Below are 23,842 nucleotides of genomic sequence, written 5' to 3' on the forward strand. Positions count from 1 at the left end.
GTCAGCTGTCAACAGCCAGCTGTGATCTTCCGCAACCAGACACAGCTGGACACATGATGGAGGTCCTTGGCCTGAAAAATCACGGGCTCAGTGGTGTGCATGGCACCCCAGGCTCAGTCTTTAGTCTAAAAAATAGCGTGTAAGTGTATGCATGTGTGTATGAGCAATGCTGATAGTCACAATTCTCTTACCTTTCTGTTTCCCCAACCAGGTCCCTGGGGCATCCTGCAGCGAAGCTTCTCTATGCATACAACCCCAGCAGGGACAGCGAAGTTGTGGTGAACTCGGTGTTTACAGCTGCTAGACACTTTCATGTTCCGCCTGTTCATTGCAGGGTGAGTGCTGATCTTTGCCTTTCCTGGTGCTCGTGCTCCATTTTCTAGCCTTTTGTTTGCTTTATGTGTATTTATGACCCATTTTCTTTCATACTTACAGTGGTTCTGGGTACCCAATGGGGAAACATGTTTAAAGAAACTATAGTAATGTATGTGCATTTAGCATGGCTTTATCATGGCTAGAGAAAGTTTATAATATTGATCTTTTAAGATTGCCATGGATTCTGAGGCTTCAGTAACTAGTGCTGACCTTATCATTACCCTCTCTCAAGCCTTACGAAGCCAGGGCTCCTAGTGAGCAGCAGGGTGTCTGTACTCAACTCGTATGGCGGCAGAACCACAGACAGTAGTCCTCTGTAGTTTTCCAGTGACCTTAAACTTTCTAAGCTTTTCCTTATTTTGATTGCTGTATCTGCTTGGTGTTACAATGTTGATTATTGTATCTGCTTGGTGTTACAATGTTGGTTACTGTGTCTGCTTGATGTTACAATGTTGGCTACTGTATCTGCTTGGTGTTACAATGTTGGTTACTGTATCTGCTTGATGTTACAATGTTGGTTACTGTGTCTGCTGGGTGTTACAATGTTGACAAACTACTGAGACCAAGGAAATATGCACAGAGAGGCCTCACTGTTGGTTTGTTTTATGTGGATAAAAACTGTCCCCTGGGTTTTAGTCATATTAACATATTTAACAATAAGTCTACATATGTGTACAACATCCTTTGTACTTAAATAGAAACAGAACTGTGTTAGCTGAGCTGGTGGACATGTGGGTGTGAAGGAACGTAGGAAGGTGAGACCCATGACTCGCTCTGAGTGAGAGTCCTGGGCAGTTATCTGCCAGGAGTTGGCAGTGTGCCCGTGGAGTGCTGGAGATGATCAGTTTGGAGCGACTTGGGGCTTGGTGATGCTGATAGGTACAGGACGTGCAGGGAACTGTTTGCAGGAGCAGTCAGGAGGGGCGTCTGCGAGCACTCCTCCAGAGGGCTGACTAGGCTCTCCTCTCCTTTCAGGTCGTCCCAGCGATGGGGAGAACTTCCTTCAGGATTATTTTCTTACCTACTGAGGAAGGGAGCATCGAAAGCTCTTTATTTATTAATACCTCTTCACATGGAGTCCTTTCCTACCATGTAAGTAACGTTTCCTTTTGCCACATCCTTGCCTGTTGATTTAGAGAACTTGCCTTTTTTCTCAGAGGACTCTTGGAGAGATTTCCTACTGTTTCATGCCATTAAACTGTAACCCAGAGTTATGTAAAGCCTATCATCTTCCAGCCTTCTGTGGTGTGCAGCCTGACAGCCCCTGGGTCTTCGAGGTGTTTTAGGGTGAAGCAAACATTATCTACTGTATGGTTTTCTAGAATAAAACCTGGCAGGCTCTTTTCTCTCAGAGGGGTGCCCTTGGCCTGCCTCCCCTTGCTCAGGAGTATTTCTGGTCAGGAGATGCTGCCATGCACGAGGCAGTCCGTTTCCAGGAAGCTCCATATCCACATCACCGCTCCAATCGAGAGTGGGAAGGGCACATGAAAATACCATGTTGCTGATGTTCCCAGAACGGGGATCTTAACCCAAGCGTGGCACCCGGGGTTTCCTGGAGATGGGGCACCGAGGAATCCAAGCATGAGATTTGGTTATTTGTGATAATTCCACTAAGCACATTGGCCTCAGAGGTGTCCCTGTGAGGAGTTTGGCTGCACGAGAGCGTGTAGTTCTCCAGTAGGGGAGGATAGATGTTTGGTCAGCAGGTGCACGCAGACCAGGCATTCAGACACTGACAGGCCCTGCTTCTCTTGCTTCCCTGCAGGTATCTGGAGTGGGCACTCGCGGAGTCTCTACAGAAGGGTCTGCCGAGCAGCTGCCGAATGCATACTTTCTGCTTCCGCAGGTCCAAAGCATCCAGCTTTCACAGACACAGGTCATTTTAACAGCTACTTTGAACTAACTCAGTGTGCACAGCTGTTCTGTTTTATGTGGTCAAATCAGGGTTTGACTCTCTTTATTTTAAAAGTCTTGAAATGTGGAATAGATGATTCAAAGGGTCAATGAATGAAATCTATGCACTTTTTTTTCTTCCTTTCCTTTCCTTCTCTCCCTCCCCTCCCTCCCTCCCTTCTCCCCTCCCTCCCTCCCTTCTCTTTCCCCCCTCCCTCCCTTCTCTTTCCCCCCTCCCTCCTTCCCCCCCTCCCCTTCCTCCCTCCCTCCCCCCCATACCTGAAAGATGGCAGGGCCTCATTCATTCTGGGCAAGTGCCCTTCCTCTGAGCTGCAGCCAGCCCTACATCCTTCTAACAGCCTGGAACAGCCACTCCACAGTGTCTCTAGCACTGTCGCTACTCTGTAAAATGCTTCTGCCTCTTTGTTGTTAGCCATTGGGCTGTGTGCTCATGTTTCTTTCTTCTTTCTTTTTTCCGTTTTGCTTGTCTGTTTCCTTGGGGTATAATTTCACATTGAGGCTGTAGTCATAGACCATGAGTTGTTTTACAGGGCTTGTTAAATCTTCCTGGCTGCTTTTCAGGAAGACAGAAAGAACCGCTAGAGCCACCAACAGCGACAAGCCTCAGAGATGTTTACCCATCCCTTTCCTCTGATTCTTGTCCTATCTGCTTATGGTTTATGGGGGAAACACTTGGTTTTCTTGAGGCAGGGGTTTACTGTGTATCCCAGACTGGCCTGGAACTTGCTATGTAAACCAGCTTAACTTCAAACTCATAGAGAGTTGCCCGCCTCTGGCCCTTGAGTGCTGAGATGAAAGGCATGCACCACCACATTTTGCAAGAGGACTTTTTTTTTTTTTTTTATGTTTAGCAGTTCTTTAGAACGCAGTTCTCTTTTCCCATACCATGAATCAGGCCCATCCATCACCTGCGTAGTCTTTTCAGTGTGTTCCTTTAGGTGTTAAAACTTAGACCCAGTCCTCAGTTTAAAGTGCAGTCCTTACCCTGAGTGGCCTCGCATGCCAGGGCCATGTGGATGCAGGGTGAGTGCTATGCTCCTGACGGGTACCTAGTTTCTGGTCTTCAGTGCACGGCACACCGCCCTCCTCCTCTCGCGGTCCTATGCCAGCCTCGTCTGGAGCTTCTGTGTGCCTTTCTCCTGCCACGTGTCCTTTGCTCCTGCTGTTGTCTCGGGCCTCCCCACCTCTTCTCTAGGACCCTTATCTCAACCTCTTTGAACTCAGAGAGTTCCTAAGATGCCTGTTCCCTCTTCCCCTCCTGGCTCAGGATCTTCGTTAGAATGTAATAGACTCGTGTTCCTTCCCTTGAGAGCACACAGGTCGTGAGTTGTGGGGAAGGCACAGGGGGTAAGATCACTTGCCGTGGAAGCGCAAGGGCCTGATTCCAAACCCTCAGTACCCACATGACAGCCAGGCATGTCCATGTGCTTGTGATCACAGTATTGTAGGGATGTGGCAGAGGTATCACTGGGACTTGTCAGACACCATCCTAGCTCCAGGCTTTAGGAGAGACTCCTCTCTCGATTGAAAGACAGAGTGATACAGGACACCTGATGACAACCTCTGGCCTCTATATCTGTACATCAGTGTGCATATCCATACACAAACACATTCTCCTACAGTACCCATGCACACACATACACAATGTAATCAGTTATAGTCACCGCTCTGAGCTTGTTCCATGCTCCACAAAAGCAGTGAGGTCTGCTCCAGATTTCTAGGTGAGGCTTCTTTCCCCTTACCAGATGGCTGTGGCCGAGGTCTGTACTGTCAGGTAGCTCTGTGGTGCCGAATGGGTTTTGAATTGTGTAGACAAAACCTCATCTGAAAGCAGCACTTCCATCCAGTTCAGACGCCTGGAGGTGTTCTCCAGAAGGTGTCTGTTTCACTTCTCTTAGCTTAGTCATGATTAGAAAAAGAAAATTCTTAAAATGTTTTTCAGGGCTTCTTATATACCTGAAAGTAAAATCCTACAAAGCCTAAACCTAAGAAGTACTATGGAATTCCTGAAAACATATCCCTACTGTACTTTTTTTACTAAGCTGTTTGCTTGTGTGTGCACATTCCTCATGTTTGTGGGCTCTGGTGCCAGCTCTCCCTGTCAGAGGAAAGTCTTTAGTTTCCGTATGAAAATGGTGTCTTGGGATTTTACTTCTGCTGATGTTGCTCACCTGAGGTGGAAGGTTGTGCTTAGGGAGTCATGGTTCCCCCATGGGGTTCTCGGTGTCCAGTGCTCAAGGCAGAACTGAGTTTTTGTTTTGTTTTGTTTTCTGGTATCAGGCCTAAAAGTGTCTCATGCACAGTTGAAGAGTGAGATGTCTAGACAGAAATAAGTATATTGTCAACTATACAAAAATGTCTCTTTAGTTCCATTGGAAGAGAGGTAACTTCATCTTGTTTTAAGGAGAAATGTGAAGTTAAGAAATAAAATTATTTTAAGTGTGTCAATCAAGTCATTGTATAAAAACTGAGACCAAGATAATAGAGTGATTTAAAAAAAAATATTTTCAGTTACGACTCATAGGTGTGTGTGTGTGTGTATGTGTGTGTGTCTGGGGTGGTGTGTGTCACCATGGTAATATGATCTGTTGTACACAGGGGGAAGTACAAGCTTCTTTCTTAGCTTTGTTAAAACGTGTCCATCCCTAGCTATGGCCTAGTGACCCTCTCCATCCTTGGAGCTCCTGCCTCTCTTCCCTGAGCATCTTACCCTTCATCCCTTTCTTCCAGCTCCTCCTCATGAGATTTAACTGTATCCTACATGTCCTAATTCTGTATTTCAAGACCCAGTTCAAATGCAAGCTCTGCTCGAACTTCCCAGGTCTCCATTCAGCCCTGTATCTGCTCTCCTTGGCACTGGGTCCACACGCTGCTGCTCCCTCCTGCTCTCCCAGGGGCTCTCCCGGACAGCCATGTTGTCTTTTTATAGACTGTCCGTATCAGCTCGCTGTGTAGTACATCGAAGGCCCCAGAGTTTTAAATAGATAGGTGAGTCAATGGGAATTTGAGCTGGGATCCCCAAATAGCACATCTCCCAGCTGCTCCGTCCAGGGCGTCAGGGCTTCACCTTTTCTCCACACCAGCCCTCTGACCTTCAACAGACTTACCACCGCAGCAGGCGACAGCATTCTTATTTTAGAAGTTGTTGGAAGGATTTAGAGTTTCGATTACTTGGTTAGAGGTCAAGATTAGGGCTAGGATTGCAAATGACAACTGAGTATGATTTAAATTTTTTCCCAATTGTAGTAAGTGTCATAATGATTTTCCTCTATGTTGAATTATTCATGATACCGGAAAGAAAAAAGCCAATGAAATTTTTTGTAGCATTTTTATTATGGCAACAACGTAGAGACAGTTTAAAACTCCACAGTGGAAAAAGGATTTTCCCAATTAGATTGTCAGCTTAGCAGTATATTAGAGCTTCTTCCAGACAGTAACTAGGAGGTCCACGTGGAAGTGTCTGACAAGTGTGTAGTGCCCAAGGTCGACTGCATGCTCCTGTGATGTAGCTTTCTGGTGGGTGGAGCTTGTGAGTTTTCTGTTAGCTCACAAGACAGCAGCACTTTTGTCTATGATTTAGTTTGGTTTCTGTTGCTGTGATGAACACCATTCCCAAAAGCAAGTTGGGGCGAAAAGGGTTTATTTGGCTTAAGTATCCCGAGTCCCCTGGGGGAAACCAAGGCCAGAACATGGAGCAGGAACTGGTGAGGAGGCCATAGAGGGCTCTGTTGCTGGCTTCCTTCTCAGGGCCTGCTCTGCTTAGAGGTGCGGCACTGCCCCCAGTGAGCTAAGCCCTCCCCAGTGATCTTTATCAGGCACCTGCCATACCGATCTGCCTACAGGCCCATCTGATGGAGGCATTTTCTTGCTTGAAGTCCCCTTTTCCCAGATAACTTGAGCTTCTGTCAAGTTAACAAAAAACTAACCAGCCCAGTTCATTTGCAATTCTTAATAATAAAAATAACATTACATTATTATTACCTCTTCTTTTCCTCCTTCCAGCCCCTTTCAAATCTATGACCTCTTTTTCTCTCGTCATAGTGGCTGTGAACATGTAAATATACACATAAATATATACATGCAGCATGCTGATCCTGTTTAGTTTTACTTGTATGTGTGTTTACAGAGCTGACTTCCTGGTATTGAATAACTATTTAGGGGCTCATCCTTGGGGAAGACCGGGTCTCCCTCCCGCAGCACTCACTCATTTGCCTAGAGCTCTTTTTCTAGGGGTTGCACCCCATGAAACACATTTTTTTTTTTAAAAAAAAAAAAAAGCTTTTTTTTAGTACCTTCTTGGATCTAGGCTGCTCACATGTTTTATTGATTTCTTTGATTAAAACAACTTTTGAAGCATGGGTTGTCCTAGTACCCTCCATTTTATCTGAAAGACTATAGGAACTTAACTTTTTAGAACCACTGTAAAATAATAATTATCTAAAATGAAATTATACGATAATGTAGCAGCCTGGACTAGTTACAGTTAGTGGGAATTATAGGATCTGAGGGTTATATCAAGGCAAGGGCCTGGGATAGCTCTATCTTATACAAGGCATTGCTCTGCAGACTCAGTGTCTAGCCCCACGTGTTTAGGCTGCCGCTGGAATGCCCCACGGCTTGTGCAGAGCTGGTGTTCCCACTGATAGGCACACTGGCACAAAAGACTTTGCATTTGAAGCCGTGAAAAGGCTCTCAGAAAAACAGGTTGTGAAGTTGGGGCTTTCCTGGGCCATTTTCGTGTGGAAACCTTGTCTCAAGTGGCTTTTTCATGTAGTCTGGATGACTGTCCTGCCTGTTCTCATAGACTTTGTCCTGGTATGGCTCCTGCCACCAGTAGAAGCCGTCAGAATGACTTAGGGCTTTAAGACTTTGTTTTACACAGTCTCAGAATCTCACACCTTTCCTCTAAATGGTCTTAGCCCGTGGATGGAGATGACTTCAGACCTCCGTTCCCAGTCCCTCATGCTCCCTTTACCACAAAACAACCAGTGGTTTAGCATTGCTGCTTTCTTGAGTGCTGTATATTGGAATGATTTAAAAATCTTACATCTGGTCTTTTATGCGCCTAGGAAGAATAGATTCAGTCTATTTTGATTTCTTAAACAAAGTGCTGGTCTGCAAAAAGACTTTCCCTGCATTTTCCCGCTGGCTGGCTCTGAGATATTGACCCTCCAAGCTGTATAGTCCCCACATCTAAAAGGGAATCCTGTCATATTCTTTATGTAAAGACTTAGCATATGTTATGCACTAATTCATTAAAGTAAAATGGGAATTTTCAAACATAGAGATTTGTTAACTTTGTTTGGTTTGCTTCTCTGTTAAGGTTAAAATTGCAATAATTTTATTCTTTTGGGAAAGAAATGTCACCTTTTCAATCTCCTTTAGACAGATGCACTCGGGTCACAGGCAGTATGGACGTACTTGAGCTCCCCCTTGTGGGGTTCTGAACTACACCCTACCACAGTAAAACAGTTTGAGTAGTACAGTTTGAGTCTCCCTAAATTAGAGAATCTGAAATCCAGAGTGCTCTAAAATCCGAAAATTTTTGGTTCCCAGTAGGACACCACAAATGTGATAGTTCAATGTATACTAATTTTTCATGGCAAGATAGCTTGAAAATATTATGTAAAATTATGTCCAGACTATATGTATAACTATATGTATAGAGTATATGAAACATAAGTGAATTTTGTGTTTAGACATGAGTCCCATCCTCAAAAGAGCTAACAATATATGTGGAAATATCCCAAAATGAAAAATTTCTTTTTTCTCGCCCCTAGAATAGAAAACATTCAACCTGTAGTGGTTCCTATTTGTTATGCTTCTGCTGAGTACATGAGTCTTGCTTAAACTGGCAGGTTATAAAAATCATGCATGCAAAAATTTTCAAAGAACAACAGAGCATTAACTTTTAAATCATATCAGGTCTCCGTGTTCCTAACCCTCACTCATGTTTAAATCATCATTCTGTGCTCTTAGCGTTATTTATCCATTCAGAGAAATGTAAGAGGGGAAAAAACCTTTTAAAATTGAACCCACCTTATACAGATGTGTACTTTGAAAATATATTGATATGTTTTTTCCATTAAAATTGAAATTTTCAAGTCAAAAGTACACACCAAGAATCAGGTTTTGATTTATTCTTTCATTTTACCGGTGTTGTTTCTTCCCTTTAGGATGTTGCCTATTTCAGGCTTCCTCAGTTCCGTGGTGTCTGTGGCGGTACACTCTATGTTAGTTCAGCGGCCATAGCCCAAGTGCCTACTTAGGGAGAAGCATGGATTAGGTGCTTATGATCGGCTGGAGAGAGTGGACCTTGACCAGATTGTTACGGTGTAAGTGAGGAATGTTAGAAAAAGTTGGGTAGTGTTCCCATGAGCAAGTGATGGTTGGTTACTCCGATGTGGCTTCTGGGGGTATTTAAACTGAGGCATGAAGGGTAAATTAGCCAGGGATTGGCACAGCCGGCAGGGTAAGGAAGTGGGCTCACTGTAAAGGGACAGCAATTTCAAAGATGCCCACTGGAACAGTGAAGCCAGAGTGTGGACACAGAGGAAACACTAGGCAAGAGGGCCCCCTTTGTCATCTTAAGAAAGGATCCGGCACTTAGCAGAAGCTTTGAGGGTCACGACTGACGGAGTTTGGGTACATAGCAGCTCAACTTGAAGAGCAAACCGTTTCGCTTGTTTTCAAGACACAGTCTAGCCCAGGCCGGTCTTGAACTCTCAGTCCTCTTGCCTCTGTCTCCACATGTGTGGGTGGAGGTGGTAACTACCGTGCCTGCTTTCCCATGTGAACTCTTTCTCTCTGAAGTGGGGAGGGTGGAGTGGGAAGGGTGCTGGGTGGAGGTTACCGTGCCCATGAATTTCTCTCTGGATTATTGACGAGTGTCTTAGTACTTAGTACTCTGATTGTGTGTGGTGCAGAGCAGACCCAGTGCACAGAACGAGGTGCACAGCTGTATTCCAGGAAGGCCTCGTTCCCAGAAACAGGCAGAGGACTGGAGTTAGGCTGAGGGCACAGTTTCCCACCCTGGACCTCCATTGCGTTAGGATGGAGACATATGCACGGTTTAAGGGGGTTGAGGAGGCCAGTGTAACTTACTCATGATCATTTAGTAGAGGCTGAAACAGTGGGTTGACGTTGGTTTCTTGGGTTTGGACTTGACAGCTTTGTGGATAATGGCAGGACTGGTAGACAGCGGTGCCAGGTGATGGGTGAGTTCAGACTTCATGTGCAGCAAGGCCTGCACTACAGAAGTGCATGCTGAAGGCCCTGCTTGTTGGAGAGCTCCCTTGTAAGCCGGGGCTTGGGACGGGGGAGCACAAGAACACAGCGCCCAGATCAACCACGTGAAAACACTATGAAAAGAGGTTCCGGTTGAACTGGACCACGTGGCCGTCACTCGTGACTGCCCTGTAGTTTGGACCAGTGCTAGACCTTTCTTATTCATGTCTGTGGCGAAGGAATGCGTTCATATTTTCACTTTGAGAGGCTGTGGGGGGGGGTGTCTAATGGGAGCACGAGACCCTCATGCTCTGACTGACCCTCCTCTCTGTAGCCCACCCACATCTTGCCCGAGAAATGGTGTGCATCCATACAGTCCCACTCTGTGCAGAGTGTGCGGCTGTAGGAGGAGCCCACGTGGAGGAAGGGATAAGCCACTCCTTAGCCCGCGAGATCACAGTGACCCCTGAAGATCAGTGAGGAGGATGTAGCAACCAGGCCACCCTCACACCCGCGTGTTATTTCTGTTTTTGATTATACAGAATATTGGTTACTAGCACTAATTTTGTAGGTCTGTTGATCTTGCTTACATGATGAAAGTATCTTAAATTTTGTACTGTACTTAAGAATGTAATATACTTTATTAATTTTTTCTATACTTTAACTGCATGCATGAGAGTAAAGTAACCCTTTTTAATATTGAGGAATGAGCCAATGGATCCAGGGTCTCACAAATATCAAAAAGCATTTGCTTTATCATTGAGCTATACCCTGGCGCCTATAATGTATTCTTATGTGATGTACTTACGACTTATCGTCTCAAATCGAACTTGATGGCTGTGATCCTAAGAGTGGCTCCGCCTGGAATCGGATGCTCACACATAACTAAGCAAGCCCTCTTTCTTTGCTGAACTTTCCCAATGCAGACTCTGGCTGTTGGACTGAATCTGTTCCTTTTATAATGACCATGATAGAGACCTCATGCAAGAGAACCTCTCCAAGGCCAAGTTTCCAAGATTTGCACGCTCTGCTGACTTCCCCCCTCTTTTCCCGTCTGCAGACCCCTCTCCCACCCTGACAGCGGTGTCTCCTTGATTGGGTTATTCACTTCATGATTTTCATGAGTTCTGTCAAGACCTCATCCAGCATGGCTGAGATTTTTGACCTTGACAAGCCCTGCATTCTTTCCTTCTGCCTTTGTCTCCCATCTCCCGCCCATAGGTCTTGCACATGTTAAAACTGACAGGCAGTTGACATCTGGACCCTCTTTTTGAGGTTTCTTTCAGACTCTAGGGTCATGGCTTCTCGTGGCCACTGAGCTGAAAGAAGGCACACATTGGAAAACAAACCCCTGAAAGCATTTGGTTGTGCATAGTAGGACACACACATAGTCTTAGCACTCAGGGCGCTGAGGCAGGAGGATAAGTTCAAGGACAGCCAGGGCTATGCTGTGAGAACTTTTTTCAAAACCCAACAAGCCTGGGGCTGGAAAGATGACTTGATGGTTAGGAACACTTGTTCTTGCAGTTTGGTTCTTAGTACCTAGGGAGACTCACAACTGCCTTTGATTCCAGCTCCAAGGAGCCTAATGGCCTCCTTTTGCGTCTCGTAAGGCTTGAGTGTGCACATACACACACACACACACATACACACACACACCTTAAAATTAAGCAAAATGCAGTAATTCCCGGGCAAACCCACTTTAATATAAAAGTATATTTCTTTGTTTAAACCCAATGTTAAACACATCCCATGACAGTATTCATGTGTATGCTTGAAAGCCATACCTGCTTTCGGCCTTACTAGGAACGTTCAGTTATCACTTCCTTTAGTGTGTAAGCTTGTAACAGCAGGATATATTTCCAGCACAACATAGTGCATAGCATCTAACAGCTACTCAGAATTTGTTGTTACTGTTAAGGCCAGATTGCCCTGTTTGTCTCCTCTTAAGTGCTTTTGCCTCTTTCTTCTTTTAGGCAGAAACCACTAATGCTACCCTCCTGCGGGTGCAGCTGGAATGCAGTTTACATAACAAAGTGTGTCAGCAGCTAAAGGTAAAGCAGTGTTGAGCAGATCTCCCTGTTTTCCTTCCTGTCTCTTAAAAGTCTTAAAACCGTGGCGCATTCTCACCATAAGCACGCTGTTGCCTTAAGTGGCCCTCTTTTTTCAGAAATGCACAGTCTCAAAGTTCAGATGATGTTTTGTTTTTGAGCTTCTCTCGTTTCCCCGTGCCTCCCATTTCAGAGTTGCTATCTGGGGCCTGGCAACGCTTTACCCTTGGAGATGAGCATAGTGGTCGCCATGGAAAACTCCTCGAGGCAGCCTGAAGAGAGCACGCAAGCCCTCTTAGATCACCTCTCTATTGTTTACGTAGCTACTGCTGAGTCCGGGAGTACAGGTAAGGTGGGGGCTTTACAGTTTCTGTGGAGTGCACCCTGGTTCCTGGCCCATCTGACGCTGGCAAACATGAAAGCTCAAACCCTTTCCTTCCAGCTTGTCTGGTTTCCCTGCACTGTTATTCAGTCTTGTCAAAGAATCAAGGCAAGGAGCCTCTGCTGCAGGTCGATCAGGGCAGGAGCTAGTTCTCAGTCTGCAGCTACTCAGGCCGCGTCAGTTCAGGGACGTTAGGTGACCACTGCCAGCTCTTCTGAGTCTCCTTGGAAATAATTTTTCTTGGCAGTGTGCGGATATTAAGCAGATGAAGTCGGCATGACTGCCTAAAAATAAACATCCACAGAGGGTCTGAAGTCCCGAGTCTTACTCCAGTGATCAGAGTTGCAGAAGCGCCATTGAGCCGACCGTGCTGTCCCATGTTCTTCATAGCTGACAGCTGGCTGTTTCCCAATGTGTGACAACTGGGGGGAGAGTTCCTCTTTGAAACGTGGGTCTGACTTCCTAGAAATAGCTTGTTTTGGCAGTTCAGCTTTTGAAGAACATTTGCAGGAGATACATCCTATACGATGCCTGAGATTCATCATGTGGGATTTGCTGTTATAACAACTGTGTCGGTATGAATGTGTATATTTATTACTCATTCAGAGACAGAAACAACACAGATGATGTAGAAAAGCATAGTTGTTTATTGGCAGTCAGCAGTATCGAGTGTGCCGTGCCCTTTCCTTCCCCACCACCCACCTCACGCTGGGGATGGAGCCACTCGCTTCCTGCGAGCATCACCACTTACCTTCCAGCCCTTAGAACAGGACTCCCCTGCACTGCGGTTTGTATTTTATTGGGTTTTTGTCACGGGCAGATGGGCACCCAGGCTGAGAAGACCCTAGTCCCCTAGGGAACACATTTCCATGATAGAGGGGAACCTGTCTTCTGAGATGTCAGAGTTTAATTCCTCCCAAGTGTGTTGGTTTAAATGAGGTAACACACGGCTTTCCAGATACCTGGAGAGCATAGCTTGGCTGGAAGCTGTCTGCGTGGTTACTGTCATTCAGGCGGAGCATACTGTATCAATTTCTGTCCTGCAACTTCTTCAGCATGTAAGAACCTACGTGTCCAGGCGAGTTTTTGTTTGTTTGTTTTTGTTTTTATAAGGCTCTCTCTTCTGTGACTTAAAAGACCCATCCCATGTACCTGAAACTCTGAGTTTGATCCCCAGTACTGGGCTCACTCAGGCATGCACCCCAGAAGGTGCCAGAGGAAAATGGCTCTTCCATCGATTTCAGTGTGGGAGAAATGTTTTGGTCCTTTTAGAAATGTACGATTTATTTTACTGTGCTGAGTTGTGGAGAGTCTGTGGCTCTTTGTCTTAACCTTACTGCTCTGATTCTTTTGGGCAGACGAATCGGCAGTCAATATGTATGTGTTGCATTCAGGAAACAGCCTGATTTGGATACAGGTAATAGCTGAAGCTCATCTGTAAGTAATCTAAAATTACAAGTGTGCATTTTGCTGCGGGTCCTTAGGGGGTCTCTTCTGCTGTCATTTAAACCCACTCCCCCTTGCTGGGAACACCCTGTTTATGTGGATCCTGGCAGCACCCTGTCTGCAGTTACAGACACATCTGCTGGCCCGTTTCGGAGAGTCTCGCTCCATGCTGTGCACTGATAGCCTCCTGACTGAGAGGAGTGACGTGGATTCCTTTCTTGTTGCTGCAGGATATACATCACTTCTCGCAGAAAAACGCCCTGTATCTGCAGTTTGAACCCGTGCTGCTGCCCACTTCCACAACAAACTTCACAAAGATCGCTTCATTTGTTTGCAAAGGTAACTCTTGAAACTGCGGAGGTGTTCCTCTTCTCTGTGGGTTAGCCAGCAGTGTCCTTCAGGCTCGGTCCAGCTACAGGTGAGGCACAGTGTAAAGACACCCAGTGGGTTTTGATCCTATAAACCGCAGCCTTTGGTGTGGTTGAACCTGCTGTGGATGCCGCCTGTGTTTTACCATGCCTGTCGGGTTTTGAGCTTCAAGCTTGGTAACTTGCAGTTCAGTGTGTGTGTTCTGTGCCTTCACAGGGAGCAGAGTTGTAGGAACCTGTCCAGATAACGTGATAGACTATGATGACGAAGGCCCACAGTGAGCTCAAGTACCGTCCTGTGTTCAGATTCCTACTTACAATTAAACAGTATTCTGTTAATGTTACCCTCAGTGCTGTGTACTGGGGACTGCAAAGACAGTTAAAAGTGTGGAAATGAACCCTTTCTCACTTTTGCTCAGGTTTAAGAACAGGAACGATACTGATGCTTGTGCTTCACATGGTGTCTTTGTACCCACAGCAGGTTCCTCGTGTGACAGTGGAGCTGTGGATCTGAGGAAAAGGACCAGCAGCCCAGCTCTGAGAGCCTGCCTCTCCTCTCCTGTGGTCCAGGGGTGAGTTCACCCCGGCTTTCCCTGAGCACTGTCCGTTCGTTAGTTTGTCTGTTTGTCTTCTTAATGGACTTTTGTTTTTGTTGTTTTATCATTTGGCAATGCTTTAAAATCATGACTGTACCTGCACAATTCTTTGTGAATTTCTGCCACCCTGTATTAGCCTAACTAATGCAAAGTGGAGAAGAGGGGCTAAATAATTCAGTTTAGGGGTAGGTGTGGACCAGATAATCAGAAGAAACTGAACTTGTGGTATTCTCTGAGTTGTATTTGGATCCTGGTTTTGCCCTGGTCATGGCTGGGTCTTTTCAGCCTTGCCTATGGGTGTCTTGCTGTGTGGGGGAGCCGCAAGGCTGAGGGAGAGCTGCTGGCGGTCGTTTCCCACAAAGATAATGGTTTCTGCTCCGATTTCCTCATTTGGAGGATCTGTAGAGGACACACAACGATCCTGACTCAAGACAGGCCACATTCATGTCTTCTGCTCACAGGTACTTCAGAATGGATGCCTCTGCAGCCCAGTTTCACATAGAGAGTCACGAGAACGCAACAGGAGTGTGGTCGATATGGTACCGCAGCCATTTTGACCATAGCATCGTATTAGAAGATGTGTCTGTTTCCAAGGAGGCCAGACACATTTTAAAGGTACACACAGTCCTTTGTCTCCAACCTTTTACTTACTTTAAGCTCTGTTTAATAACATTTTGTGAAGCCAATACTTACAGCACCTGACTCTGACTTACAATTTTTAAAGCAAATATAGTTCCGTTTTAACATTCATTCAAGAGTCAGAAGCTCGATTGACAGCTATCTGAACTTTCGCTCTTTCAGAGAGGCCCTGTTTATGGTTAAAATATATGGTTTCACAAAGCACCTCAAGGTTTCTGCTGTGACGTCTACAATGGTGTGTGCTGGAAACGAAACTTGGTTTGAAATCATAAATATTTTACTTTTGATCCTGAATGAGTGGAGTAAGATTGTAGTTTCCAGAATATAGAACAAATTCAGCATTATACCGTAATGATTTTAGTCCTCACGAGTCTCAGGAAGCAGCTAACCTCTCCCGCTTCTTTTCCTTTCAGGTTCTGAGCTTCCCTGGCCCTTTGTTTCTACCCCCAGGCTGTTGGAATATATTTTCCTTGAAACTTGCTGTTAAAGGCATTCTCCTAAATCTGCTCACCAATGTGTTTCTGACCACGAATACGGGCACCATTTTTGCAATACCTCTGCAGATTTTCTCGGCCCCAACCAAGGTATTGTGTACACCACATGTGCGGTCGTGCCATTTAGTACTGACAGTTGCCTTGAGTCCCCTTGTGGTGTTTGACTTTTATTACCCCAGTTAGCTTCATCTTCTAAGCTGTCTAAGCTGACATCACCAAGTCCGTCTCAGATGATAGACTTATTTAGATATGGAAATCTTGACTTAGAAGGGTTCTTTTCATGAAGTAATGATTATTTAATAAACTAAACCATCCCCAGTAGATTGATGGATTTCATTTTTCTCTTTGCTGCTTCGGAGCAGACACAGGGTCCTGATTTGCTAGGCAGATGCTCTGCTCTTGAGCGACATCCCTAGCTCCTATTCCCAAAGGCATGGTTGAACTTTTAATACGTGTTTGTAGGGACTTCAAGTAAATCTGATTATTTAGTGTTTTAAATAGACTTCTTTTAAGAGGTTCTCAGTTGCTCATAATCATTGAATTTTCTTAAGGGTCCATTGTAAAGCCTAAAAGGTCCATGAGATAATTCTTCCTAAAATCTGGGCAAATTGTGTTCAGCTAAGATTATTTTAAGCATGTCTCATTTTTTTCCTTAATGTTTATTTTCATTTAATTATTGCTTCCTTTTGAGCCAAGCTATTCTGTATAACACTAAGTTCTGGTTTTTCACTATGAGACATTCATACAGCCATCTTTATGATTTTTTTCTCACTTATTAGTGTTGATGTTTCATAGTTAGAAATGCCTTGGCCCTAGCTGAGATTGTGAACGCAGGACTCTACACCAAACGTGGCAAGAGTGTGAAGTTCATCCATGTAGTCATATTCAAGCAGAGGGATTTCTTAGCAAGTGCCCTTCCCTGATCAAAGCATATAAAGAGAGTGATTAAAGGGAGGAGGCAGGCTTCAGCAGCACGGGGACTAGAACCCAGGCACTCCCCAGACCTGTGGGGGTTGGGGGTAGCTAAGGTTAGTAAGATCAGCACACCCTAGGATTAGAGTCCAGCTCAAGACAAGCAGAACCCCCAGACATGTTCCAAGTCTAACTCCTATGGCAGCTTGGTGTCTGGTGTAGTGAGGTTCACGTCTTTGACAGCTGTACAGGGACTGCCGGTTGTCCTTGTAGGGCACTGATGGCTATAGCGAGGCCACTGTGGTCACCCTGTGAGGCGCAGCCCAGACGCCTCTGAGGTGACAAAGGAACCAGGAAATTGCTTTTTCGTTGTTTGGCTTCTGGCTAAAGGGGAGTCCACTAAGGTAGAGCCCATGTCTGCTTCCTGTCTTAGTGTGGTAGGATTTAATGCCAAGTGTTGTGTTTTAAGTTATTCATATATTACTTTTCAATCTAGGAAGGGAGTCTGGGTTTTGAAGTGATAGCACATTGTGGCATGCATTATTTCATGGGAAAATCAAAAGCAGGTAAGTATTTTGCTTTAGGATTTCTGTAGCACTGAAGTTTGGGGGAAATGGAAAGCAGTGATAGAAGTTAGCTCTAGTAGATGGAATTAATTAATAATTCTGTTAAAGCGATTGTATCATACTCTATACTTAGCATGGTCATTGACAGAGTGACCTGAAATAGTTGATAATCCTCCAGACAGCTAGGGTATTTATAGAAATAAGAATGTCCTCTTTTTCTTATGTAGCTTGTGCTTTTGTGAGAGATTAAAAAATAGTATTGTTTGATCTTAGGAACCTTATTGCCAGGCAAAACTGGAAAACTGGGAGTCTGTATGAAAGCCGCTAGAAGTTAGAATTAGGTCACAGGGAGATGTATGCGTCTCTCTCTCCCTGTATCAGGAGGTACTAGGTGCCATGTGAAACTGAAGGCCTTAGTAGTGATTTGGAAGTTGAGCCTGGGTTTTGGTTCTGTATTTTGTCTTTGTACTTTGATTTACTGAGATCTCTGGTGTAAAGAGAGAAAGTACAGCCTTACCTTTGGGAGAACCCCGTTTTCTTCCCAGCACCCCCACTAGTGGAGACAGGACAGGGCAGCTGTGCAGGGGTGAGGGACCTCCTAGAGCACCTCGCGGATCCGCGTTGTGTCGGATCAACGGCTGGTCTGTGCCCCCCTTGACCACTACTGTCTGTCCCCCTCACATCCCCGACCTCCATAATCCCTGAAGGATGCAGCTGCCAGAGGGTGTTTCCATGGAAGCAGCTCAGCCCTTTCAGTTGGAAGCTGTCAGGAATGCTGCAGGCGCAGTTTTGATTTCTCTCAGCTGTGTCGTGAGCCATGTGTCGTCTTTCAGCTTGTTTCTTCACACGACGCGCTTTAGTTCTGTTTTTCCCATGTTTTTTCATTTGACGTGTCATGTGCCATTGAGTTAGGGAGACTTCAGAGGGAAGCAGCAGAATTTATTCATGCCATAAGCCCTCTTAGTTTGTGAAGCGTAATGGCCAGCTCTTGGCATTAGTTGCTAATTTAATTGTAGTTAGTAAATCTGAAGTTTGAATCTGATCTAACTTTTAGAAACTCCTCCTTGGGATGGAAGCCTTTCTCTGGATCGGTCTACCTGGGACATGGATTCCGAACTTGCAAATAAACTGTATGAAAGATGGAAGCATTACAAAAGTGGCCACGTTTGCAGGTGCGTCCTCCGTGGATGGGCGGGGGCGTGACCGCTTCCTACTGCGTTCTGCACTGGACTTGTTAGTGACCGTGCAAACTCCCAGCCTCAGAAGCGTTGCCAGGGCAGCACCGTACATATTTCTCAACTGTTCCTCAACTGGAGTTTGCTCACCAGGCATCAATTTTGCCTTTTTTTTTTTTTTTTTATTCTGTCTTTACGCATAGGCACGTATCCACCGACTGCTTTTTGCTGAGTTGTTTGAGCATAATCAGCGAATTTCAGCCTTGAGCCCTCAGTACTTTCCTGGGAACATCTCTGATGGCCATCACACTGAAGCTTTCATTATTAGAAGAAAATGATTGGAAAATATTCTTTTATATGTAGCATTACAACTGCAACCAGCAAATTGACCAATAATGTATCAGCTATAGTTCATGCTAAAAGTTCCCTAGTTGGCCTATGACCTATGATACCTGTTTCCACACCCCGCCCTTCTTTTTCCTTTGTTTTAATTCGAGGTCGTTCAGGGCTACATCCTCTTGTCTTGTTTCCATCCATCTGCAGTTTTTATCACGCTGACAGATCTTCTAGTCTAGACAAGTTGTCTTACAGACTATTCCACACCATGGGTCTTTCTTCTGTGTGTAATTGGTTTTCAAGGCTGCATCCATTTTAGCAAAACTACCCACTCCCTGCTGGTACGGTGCTGTCGGGGTCTCATCACACGGGGAAGCACACAGACGTCCTTTTGTCCCATGGTTAGCACTGCAAAGTTGAATGCTATAGGTGACTCGTGATGGATGTCCACCTTGGCGAGCTTTTCCCTTTGGTAACATTGGCTGATCCCTAAGACTTTCACACCGCAGTTGTAGTATTCATGGGCAAGCCTTGTCTCCGCCCAACTGCTGCCTGTGACATGGGAAGGCTGAGGGTGACATTGTGTGGGCTCTGTTTATTACCATATACTGTGTGAGCCTTTAAAGCCCCCTGTGAGCATCACTGTAGTTTGCAATTTCTGTCATCATTTTGTTAATTTGTGTGTGTGTGGAGGGTGTCTACATGAGAGTATGAGTGTACACGCATGTTCCCATGTTCAGAAGGCTGAGGGGCATGTGTTAGGTGCCCTCTGTCTCTCCCTATCTTTTTCCCTGAAGACAGTCTCTCACTGAAGATGGAGCTCAGCATTTTCAGCTGGGTGAGGCACAGGTGTGCTTGCTTGAAGCCACGCCCAGCTGCTTTTGTGACCGCTGAGCTTCCTTCCTCACGCCCCGCAAGCACTCTTACTCACCAAGCTTGCTCCCCAGCCCCATAGTTAGCAGTTTTGATGACAAATTCAAATTTTGCTGTGTGTCCTTCTGGGCAGCTTGTGTGTCTCTGATGTGGTATCAGAATGGCAACCATTCTCTGATTGCTTGCTGTCTAGTAACATGGGTTTGCTCGTATGTGCTTACGTGTGCATGAGTATGCCTTTAATGTCGGACATTGAACTCGGGGACTGACATGAGAAACGTGTGCTCAGCCAAGGATGACATCACCAGACCCCTAGGATCAGTCTTACGCTTTGTCTTTCCAAATTCTACCAAAAGCCGTTTCCCCCAGAGTTTTTGTGCCTACCTTTTATAGGGAATGGTATTTAGTATTTCCATTTTTTTAAAAAAAAATGTCAAGGTTGTTTTTTGTATATATTTATTCTTCTTCTTTTTCTTTGTCATTCTCCAGGAGAAATGTTTTGGGAATGACTCAGTTTGCCTCTGTGAAGAAATCCAAGGACTCAGAACCCTTGGTTTCCTTTTTGCCCCGCTTGGTCCTGGAGCCTGGCCTCGTGTTGAACTTCGGTGCCACTGCCCTCAGGAACAGCGTGGTGAGCATAGTGTAGCTTGTCTGTGACCTCCAAGCCGGGGCCTTCAGAGCACTGGGGCATTTAGACCTGGAGATTGGTTTCAGATGAGATTACTTGAAACGCAGACACAAACGTCATTAGGACGTTAGTGGGGATGTGACAGGGGCAGGAAGAAAACAAAGCCTTTGGACAAGGAGATGTCCGTTGGACAGGACTTCATCCGTGTTAGAAGTGGGGAATGCCCAGCAGCTGGCAGCGGAGAACATCTTGGTTCATACCGGCTGAAACACGTCTCTGTCGTGGAAATCTAGAGGGAGCCATTGCCCCGTGATGCCCGCAGTGCCCTGGGCACTGGGTATCTGTTGACTCATCTTAGTGCACTGGTTCTTCCCTCGTGCACTTTCCCCACCTAGTCCTGGTGGCAGGAAGGGGCAAAGGGAGCAAACCAAGGACACCGCACCTAAGTTAGGGTGGCGCACCGCACCTTGTGCTCTCTGAGGCACCTCAGCCGCCATCTTAGCGTAACTTCTAAGTTTCGAGACTAGCACGAGGAGCTTCCAACCACCCCTTTCTAGGATTCATGCCTTTTTTATGTTTATTGATTTAGTGGTGTGTGTGCAAGTGTACAGGGGACATCGGAGGACTCTTTCCAGGAGCTGGTTCTCTCTCTTATCATGTGGCTTCCAGAGCTTGAACTCAGTTCATGAGGCTTGGTGACAGTCACCTTTGCCCAGGAGTCCTCAGTATTCAGTGTGCCACACTTTCCTGCCAACTCTCTCTCGTGACATAGGTGAAGTTTTATAAACCTGAGGGTTAGACATTGGGCTGCCCTTCCGCTAACTGGGCTTTTGTTTATAGAACCAGAATATAAAATGAAGCTTCACGATTGTTACCAGATCTATGTTCTGTAGGCCAGACTTTCTAGTGTCTTACGTTATGGGGATTTCCTTTTTCCCGTTGGCTTCAGATGGAGCCCAGGATCTCAGTGCACTGCCTTCTTGGTCTGCTTTACTCTCCCTCGGTCTGGGCAAAAACCATTCATAGTATTACCCTGGTGTGAGCTTTGGTCATGTTCTTCCGACAGGGATACCTTAGGAGGATTCCATGTTCTTGGCCATGTTAACCCTCCTCTCCTCTAATCCAGGTGAAACACTTTGTGGTGAGGAACCCGTCCCCTCGGCCAGTCTCCCTGCAGCTCCTGCCGCTCTCCCTGTACCCGAAACCTGAAGCCGCGGTGCGCCTACTGCACAAATGGTAGGGGATTCCCTGGACAGGCTGTGGGAACTCCTGCACCTCTACCCCGGGCTCTGTGTTGGCACAGTGCGAGCCCGTCAGCTTGTGCCTGGGAGCCTGGTCTCCCAGTGCGTGTGGCTTGAGGGAGGTCTTGGAATTATGTGACACCTTCATTGTTACTGTGTCTGGTCTGTCCAGAATTCTTTTCTTGAGTTACAGTATCAAAGGTTTTCATAGAAACTTCTAAATTAAGAATCTTTTAAGTTATGATGATCTTCGTCAGCATGGGAAGTGAGAGTGAAGACTGGTACAGTGGTCCTGGCCTGTAGTCCTGCCACTTGGGAGGCTGAGACGGGAAGACCATGAGTTCGAGACTAGCCCGGGCAGCATAGTGGGTAGGAGGCTGTGGAGCAGACTTGATCCCAGATTTCTCAACTTCTGCCCTAGTGACGTGTCGGAACAGACACTGCCTTCTAGAGGAAGGAGGACCCAGCACTAGAGGCCTTCAGCTCTTTGACTGGTTTCTGAGGCCTGCAAGACTTCCCCAGCCATGCCAGCCCGTGTCTCTAGACACTGCTGGGTCGCATGGTCATAGTGCGGCCATTGGTTGAGAACGACTTATTCTCAAGTTCCATAGCAAGCCACCCGGAGGACTTAGCGTTGCTTCCTATGTCGATCTCTGTTGCATGTTTCTTTGTGTCATTAATTCCCTGTATTCGCAGGTACCAGTGTGGCTGGTGGGTGTGGAGAGGGCTGAGGGGGAATCTGATGAGAAGTGGGGTAATGAGTGTGTGAGCACACACATATTGTTAACTCTTTGTTGGCTGATCCCACTGTTATTTTGAACACTGGAGTTTTTTGCTTCATTTTTAGGTTTGGCACAGATATGCAGATGATTAATTTCACAACTAATGAATTCCAGCTCACCAAAGCTTGCCCTTACCAGGTAGGAAGCCATCTTCACTGACTTGCTGGCTACAGAAACAGCGAACCTGACCACCTCATGTTTTGGTGTCTGTATGTTCTGTGTTGGCTCTTGTTTTCCTTCTCTGGGCATGAAGCACACATAGCAGAGTTTGTTTATTTTTCTATTACATAGCACTGCAGGATTAGTTTAGCCTGTGATGGGATGGATTAGATTCATGCAAGAGAAGAAAGAACAACAGAATCAGAGAGATATTAAAAAAACCCATAGGGGCTGGAGAGATGGCTCAGAGGTTAAGAGCATTGCCTGCTCTTCCAGAGGTCCTGAGTTCAATTCCCAGTAACCACATGGTGGCTCACAATCATCTGTAATGAGATCTGGTGCCCTCTTCTGGTGAGCAGGCAGGGCAGGCAGGTAGTGTAGGTTTGACTCCCTCTACCTATGTAAATTTGGGCGGTTGTTTCATCTCATCTTTGACCTTCATAACAACATTTGAAGATTCAGTAAGGTTTATAAAATAAATTGCTTAATATTTTATGTGGGTTAAATAATCCAGTGCCTGGCATATAAAACTATTTCATAGACTGTTGCTGACATTATTACAGCTTTAGTACTAAAATTGGCATCATTCTGGTTTGGGGTTTATATTATATTTATAAAGCAAGATTTTGTCTTGCAGAGTTTATCACCATTTGTCCTTCCAGGCAGCACAGGAGATGTTAGCAAGGCTTGGAGGACAAAAATGACAGGATAAATGCAGATTATATATCATAACTGTCAGTCCACTCCCTTTCCATGAGCTAGACCAATCAGCAGAAGTCAGTTAGACAGATCAGTAAAGTCTGGCTGACCGGTGCTAGAACAACAGTGTTTACTCAGAGGAATCGGAGAGAATAAAGGCAAATTTGAATAAGTAGCGGTATCTCTCCTAGAGAGAGAAAATCGTGAAACCTAAATTCTATAAAACCTAAACTTGCTATTAGAGACAGTCTGTGCTTATCTGATGTGGATGGGTGCTCCTGTTCAGTTGTTATAGAATTAAGCAGGAACAGTCTGTTCTCTGATTACTGTTTCTTAGTCAAAGAGTGTGATAGAGAAGGCTTCTAACTCCAACTCCCACCCAAGCCAGGAGACAAATCCGTTGTGCAGTATCCTGCTAGATTGCCCTGCAGTTACCATCTTGAAGTTTCTCAGATGAGGCATAGGGGGTATTGAATGCTGGAACAGTTGAGGACAGACAAGTCCAGGTGGATTTTCTAAAGAAGGGGTGAACCCCAGTGGTCTAGCATGCGTGAGGCCTTGAGTTCTGTCTCCAGCACCACAGATACGAGGAGAGAAAAGGAAGCAGGTTGGTGAGGATGCTGTCAGGCTTATAACTGGGATGTGCCTGGTGGCTGTGGAAACCCACTGCTGTCTGCGGTGTTTGACGCTGTCCTCTGTAACTGCAGGGTGAGCCCTCAGAGTCCGGTTTGGGTGCGCTCCATCTGCATCTGCAGCCTCTGGAGATGAGAAGGGTTGGTGTTGTGTTCACACCAGTGGACTATGGAAAAGTCACCTCCCTCATACTGATCCGGTAGGTGTGTCTCTGTCACTGAGAGTTGTCACTTCTCAAGGGTCTGTGGTGGGCTGTGTTGTGGGTTAGGAAGAGGTAGGGGCCGCAGAGAGGAGTCCTCACTTAACCCTGTTACACCCCTTCCCTAGTGAGCTAGTGTCTCCAGGA

General features: G+C 45.8%; 1 protein-coding gene across 4 annotated transcripts in view; it reads left to right on the forward strand.

Annotated features, from left to right (window-relative positions):
• Positions 1 to 23,842, forward strand: part of Tmem131l (transmembrane 131 like) — a 116,462-nt gene that overhangs the window by 72,185 nt on the left and 20,435 nt on the right. For 2 of the 4 annotated variants that reach the window (XM_057757116.1, XM_057757114.1), the window contains exons 5-20: positions 212 to 335; positions 1,351 to 1,467; positions 2,141 to 2,251; positions 11,493 to 11,570; positions 11,761 to 11,914; positions 13,308 to 13,366; positions 13,626 to 13,734; positions 14,242 to 14,335; positions 14,821 to 14,974; positions 15,412 to 15,582; positions 16,901 to 16,970; positions 18,025 to 18,142; positions 19,844 to 19,985; positions 21,109 to 21,218; positions 22,071 to 22,143; positions 23,571 to 23,695. In XM_057757116.1, the coding sequence (XP_057613099.1) occupies positions 212 to 335; positions 1,351 to 1,467; positions 2,141 to 2,251; positions 11,493 to 11,570; positions 11,761 to 11,914; positions 13,308 to 13,366; positions 13,626 to 13,734; positions 14,242 to 14,335; positions 14,821 to 14,974; positions 15,412 to 15,582; positions 16,901 to 16,970; positions 18,025 to 18,142; positions 19,844 to 19,985; positions 21,109 to 21,218; positions 22,071 to 22,143; positions 23,571 to 23,695 (1,809 nt within the window). Of the gene's footprint in view, positions 1 to 211; positions 336 to 1,350; positions 1,468 to 2,140; positions 2,252 to 8,572; positions 8,625 to 11,492; positions 11,571 to 11,760; positions 11,915 to 12,103; positions 13,008 to 13,307; positions 13,367 to 13,625; positions 13,735 to 14,241; positions 14,336 to 14,820; positions 14,975 to 15,411; positions 15,583 to 16,900; positions 16,971 to 18,024; positions 18,143 to 19,843; positions 19,986 to 21,108; positions 21,219 to 22,070; positions 22,144 to 23,570; positions 23,696 to 23,842 lie in introns of those variants that run through there. The other 2 variants (XM_057757117.1, XM_057757118.1) reach the window with 2 other exon arrangements.

Source organism: Chionomys nivalis, chromosome 24 (genome assembly GCF_950005125.1).
Source record: "Chionomys nivalis chromosome 24, mChiNiv1.1, whole genome shotgun sequence".
NCBI classification, from domain to species: Eukaryota; Metazoa; Chordata; class Mammalia; order Rodentia; family Cricetidae; genus Chionomys; species Chionomys nivalis.